Source organism: Lygodium microphyllum, chromosome 3 (genome assembly GCF_053477565.2).
Source record: "Lygodium microphyllum isolate KBCC chromosome 3, Lygodium_microphyllum_v1.1.10, whole genome shotgun sequence".
NCBI lineage: Eukaryota > Viridiplantae > Streptophyta > Polypodiopsida > Schizaeales > Lygodiaceae > Lygodium > Lygodium microphyllum.
The window spans coordinates 115,731,380-115,736,416 of record NC_141137.1 but is presented as its reverse complement, the minus strand read 5'-3'; the positions used below and the strand labels follow the sequence as shown (position 1 = coordinate 115,736,416).

The 5,037-nt window shown below is 42.7% G+C and overlaps 1 protein-coding gene across 1 annotated transcript; it reads left to right on the top strand.

Annotated features, from left to right (window-relative positions):
- The first annotated feature begins 997 nt into the window (after positions 1–997).
- Positions 998–4,757, top strand: LOC148038789 (putative mannitol dehydrogenase). Its single transcript, XM_087674635.1, has 6 exons — positions 998–1,216; positions 2,100–2,213; positions 2,728–2,955; positions 3,504–3,789; positions 3,962–4,115; positions 4,322–4,757. The coding sequence occupies exons 1-6, from the start codon at positions 1,143–1,145 to the stop codon at positions 4,522–4,524; spliced, it is 1,059 nt and encodes a 352-aa protein (XP_087530761.1). The 5' UTR covers positions 998–1,142; the 3' UTR covers positions 4,525–4,757.
- The last annotated feature ends 280 nt before the right edge of the window (positions 4,758–5,037 follow it).

The following is a 5,037-nucleotide window of genomic DNA, read 5'->3' as shown; positions in this document are numbered from 1 at the left end:
CATTTATCAATATTGGAGTCGTTGTGCGCCAATGTGGAGAAACTACCCCTTGAAAAGTGGGTGTTGACGGGGTTCTTAGTAAATCCTTCTTATTTCACGCTCAATAAGAATTTGGAAATTTGAATTGGTGTTTTCTTCATAGTTTTGAGACATTGTAACTAAAACTATGTATTAGAGAAGGTTTTTCTCATTTACATAATTTTGAGCACAACATTGAGATGGCTTTTTTAAAACCTAAGTTGGCCTTGGGATGAAGTAGACATGTCTTTTGCTAAACACTATCTATGTTGCTACAATCATCTTCTCTCTCTTGTTTCTTGGTTTCTCTCTCCAAGTACTTGTGTCTTGCTCTTCTTGCTAGTAGTGAAAGTTGCTAGGGTAAAGGATCTAGTGAATAATTGCTACCTAAAGCTGGGGCAAGCTTAAATTAGGATGGATAAAACTCAAATGTGTTTTGTTGGAGCTTGAGCATGCATGACATCCATGATCCCTAATGAGTATTTGGGCAAGTAGTAATGCAAGTTGTGTAAGGGAAGCCAAATATTAAAATTTTGGAGCTTGAGCATGCATGACATCCATGATCCTTAATGAGTATTGGGGCAAATAGTAATGCAAGTTGCGTAAGGGAAGCGAAATATTAAAATTTTGCTAGGCAGAAATTGGCTTCTATTATGCCATGAGGAGGTGCATTGAAAAGATTCGCGAAATGGACCAGCAAAATGACAAGTTTTGAACCACCATCTCCACCAAGACGAGTCGAAGGCCCGTGGACACATGTAAAAATAGCCGCCACGTCAGAAGCGTCGACATATTTCGGGAATCGGCGTCAGCATATTTCGGGAATGGGCGATCTCCGTCCGATGGCAGACACGTGTAAAAATAGCTGCCACGTCAAAAGCGTTAACATATTTCGGGATTCAGGATTCGGCACGTCTCCGATGGTGGACACGTGGACGAGTTCGGACACTAACTACATCAGCTCATGAATCACACTCGGACAGAATCACAACAACAGAACGCTTTTTTCATCAGTCCGAGGAAGACTCCTCCGCTCGACTTGTTTTAAGGGAGGCCAGTCTCACACACACACATACAGAGCGACAGAGATTGTCCTTGCTTTTCCTGGAAGCAACAATCACACCATGGCTCAGCCAGCTGCTGGTTATGCTGCAAGAGACTCCTCGGGCCACCTTGCCCCTTTCTCCTTCGTGCGCAGGTATCCTTTCATATGGTTTCTCTTAATTCTCTTTGTTTCTCTTCGACAAACAAGAGAGAAGCTGGCGAGCTTGCACTCTCTCTCTCAGTCACACACACACACACACACACACAATCTCTCTCTCTCTCTCTCTCTCTATCTCATTTATACGAAACTCTAATTGCTTCTCTTCGACGAAGAAGAGAGAAGTTGGCGAAAGCTCCCCCCGCCCCCGCCCCCGCCCCCGCCCCCGCCCTCTCTCTCTCTCTCTCTCTCTCTCTCTCTCTCTCTCTCTCTCGACTAGGAAAGGTTCTCTACCGTGGAGGAGAGAGCCTGTGGAAGAGAGAAAAGCTGCTCCAAAAGAAACTGAGAGAGAGAGAGAGAGAGAGAGGCCGCAGGCTTGGACAAGAGATCTTCCTGGGAGAGAAACAAAGGAACATGTACTATGTAGCGTCCAAATGCTGGTTTCCTAGGCTTAGCTAGTGATTCAGGCTTGTTGTCAACAGTTTACTGCATTATTTTGACGCACTTCAGACGTCGATCCCAAGGATTTACACAAGCCATGCAGCTTCTTGTATATAACCTGCAATCTTAGAGGCTAGGCTGTCTGTTTGGGGTTTGCTCACGAGCAGAGAAACAAGAGAGGGTGGTGTTACCTTCGAATGCTGAACTGCTTGATGTTTTGTTTGAATCTTTAATTTGAGAGGCTCTCTCTTTGAATGCGCAGCTATTTGGGTTTTTTTCAAGAATCTCTAATTTGAGAGGGTTTTTGTTGGGGAGCTTTGTCGATAAGCAGTGAATCAAAAGATGATCATGCTAGTAACGAAAGGTGCTAAACTGCAGATTATGTTACTTTCTAATGCTGAACTATTCGATGTGGTTTGGCTGAATTTTGCTTGTGCAGACAAACAGGAGAGGATGATGTTACCCTGAAGGTGATGTATTGTGGCATCTGCCACACGGACTTGCATCAAATTAAAAATGAATGGGGAGGGTCTATCTACCCGATGGTGCCTGGGTAAGCAACATATATAATTAGTTCATACACTAGATTTTTTTATCACTGCTCCGAAGGAAAAAATTGTCCTCATAAACATTCATTATCTTCTCATGTATATCTGTTATCCATCTGGGGTATGAGGCTTCTATACAGAATTCTCTTTTTAGCGCTTGCTCGATGCATGTCCAGCTTTCATAATTGACGAATTTCTTTGCATGTGCTCTGTTACTGGCGATTACTTTTTTCTGTACCGTTCTAAATTATTTATGGCTTTAAACTGGGTGCCGGGCCAGCTTGAATGCTCTTCACTGTCATGAGAGCTTCTTATGTGTGAACTTGTATAGTAGTGCCCATCTGATAGGATTTTTGGCTCTAAACTGGGTGCCCTTGGTTGGATGCTCTCCGACATGCGTGAGATTTTAGGCAACGTTATTGATCTCTAATCTTATGGAGTACTTTACTCACTTTTATACTATACTTGAGCCTATAATTTATTCCTCTAATCTGGGTGATTTTGGATGGTCTCAAACAGGCATGAGGTTGCAGGTACTGTCATTGAAGTCGGGTCAAAGGTGCAGAAATTCAAGAAGGGAGATCACGTGGGTGTCGGATGTATGGTGAGGTCCTGTGGCGATTGTGATGCTTGCCACAAGGATCTTGAACAATGCTGTGAAAAAGTTGTGTGGACGTACGGATCTCCTGATATCGATGGCACAACCACATATGGTGGCTACTCCAACATCATTGTAGTCAACCAGAAGTACGCCTTTGGTTATAATCTGTAGTAGCTGTTGGTTGGACTTTATAATCTGTAGTAGTCGTTGGTTAGACTTCATTCTGCTCTTGATTAGCATCTCTCTTTTCTTTGTGCTACCCATGATTGTTGATTGCTTGTTTTGCTACCTTTGGTGTTTCATCACGCACTTCTCTTGTAGTTCTGTGAGTTGTGTATCCTAGAAATATTTTCTTGCTAGTGCCTTTGGCATTAACAGAATGATTCTGTCACACGGTTGATTGGGTTATGGAAACCTCCTCTCATCAAATACATGTTGCCATTTCTTTGGGTTTCCATTGTCTCTGATCAAATAAACTCTTTGCCATTTATCGGGTGTGATGGTTACAGAATTCAATAACCAGTACGGTATCACACTTGCCATAATGTTTTCATGACGGTTTCTGCATCTGCTAACTCTGTGCCAGCATAGATGATTATCAATTATGTTGCTATATTGACTTGCTATAATATTTTCATGGATGATTATTCACGATGGTTGCAGAATTCCGTAACATTTTCATGGAATTTGCCAGATTTGTGCTGCAAATCCCCCCCAATCTACCCCTAGATGCAGCCGCTCCTCTTATGTGTGCAGGGATCACAGTCTACAGTCCTATGAGACACTTTGGTATGACTGAACAGGGTGCCCATTTTGCTGTAGTTGGGCTGGGGGGTCTTGGGCACATGGCCATCAAATTTGCCAAAGCTTTTGGCATGAAAGTCACTGTGATCAGCACATCTCCAAGCAAGGAGAAGGAAGCTAAGGAGGGGCTTGGAGCAGATGCCTTTTTGATCAGCAAAGATGCAGAACAGATGAAGGTAAATCCCAGGAGAGGAGGCAATCATTAACATCAAGCTACAGATGGGCACGCTGTTGTTTTTGTCGATGGTCTCCATTTTCTTTTATTGCGTAGGGGCTCGATATTATGTGCAAATTAAGACATTTAACAGCAGGTGTGGACTAATGGCTTGTTTGTCTTGTTTTGCATAGAGAGCTGCAAAAAGCATTGATTACATCATTGACACGGTGTCAGCAAATCATCCCATCGATCCGTTGCTTAATTTGCTCAAGGCTAATGGAAAGCTCGTGTTGGTGGGGCTACCAAGTAAACCTTTGGAGCTCCGCCCAGGCTCACTGATATTTGGTGAGTTGTTTATTTCAGAGATAACTCGTAAGCCACTGGAATCTGTCATCGGGGGGTAGCATAATACTAGTTCATGGTAGTAGTTGGTGGAGCAAATGAAAGTATGTAGTCTTTAACAGTCAAGTATTCATCTAAGTTTTCTAGTTACTGCTCTTGACTTGCATCGGTCTATGCCTTCTATTGACTACTATTGTTGATTATGCAAGGGCGTAAATTTGTTGGAGGAAGTAACATCGGCGGGATAGCAGAGACTCAAGAGATGTTGGACTTCTGTGGGCAGAAGGCCATCACATCTATCGTTGAGAAAATTCCCATTGATTATGTTAACACGGCCATGGAGAGGATGAGTAAAGCTGATGTGAGATATCGATTTGTTATTGATGTGGCTGGATCTTTGAAGGCAGAATGAAGCCTCCTTGCATAAGTAGCCAGAGCTTACACAATCATGTTTCACCTTGATATTTGATGGTACATTGGGCCCTCCATGTAAATGATTACACTGTAATCATCTCTTATGCAAACATAAAACCAATGTAAATGATTACACTGTAACCATCTCCTACGCAAATATAAAACCAATGTAATCATATCATCATATATTTATAATGCTAATATAAAACCAATGTAATCATATTGTCTGTTTATCTTTAGAAGCCTAGTCTTCTCACTTGGTACCGATCATTTGATGGTACTGCATTCGGTCCCTCTCGAATTTCGAAGGGCCCTTGAGGATGTCACATCGTCCCCATCACTCTGTACCAAATTCTAGACTACTGCATGAATTCCTCGATCGTGGTAGTAAAGACACCATGATCAACATCTCTGCCTCTGTTGGATTCAGTTATGGTGAGAGGCTGAGAGCGGTCTTTTGCATGCAACTAAGTTTGGAATACTCTATCTGAGAGTTCAGCGCGCTCTTTGC

Bases quoted from the DNA above. Each gene is read 5' to 3' on its own strand.
- LOC148038789 (XM_087674635.1), top strand. From the start codon at position 1,143: ATGGCTCAGCCAGCTGCTGGTTATGCTGCAAGAGACTCCTCGGGCCAC. The intron at 1,217-2,099 runs GTATCCTTTCAT...TTGCTTGTGCAG, and splicing joins CCTTTCTCCTTCGTGCGCAG to ACAAACAGGAGAGGATGATG. The intron at 2,214-2,727 runs GTAAGCAACATA...GGTCTCAAACAG, and splicing joins ATCTACCCGATGGTGCCTGG to GCATGAGGTTGCAGGTACTG.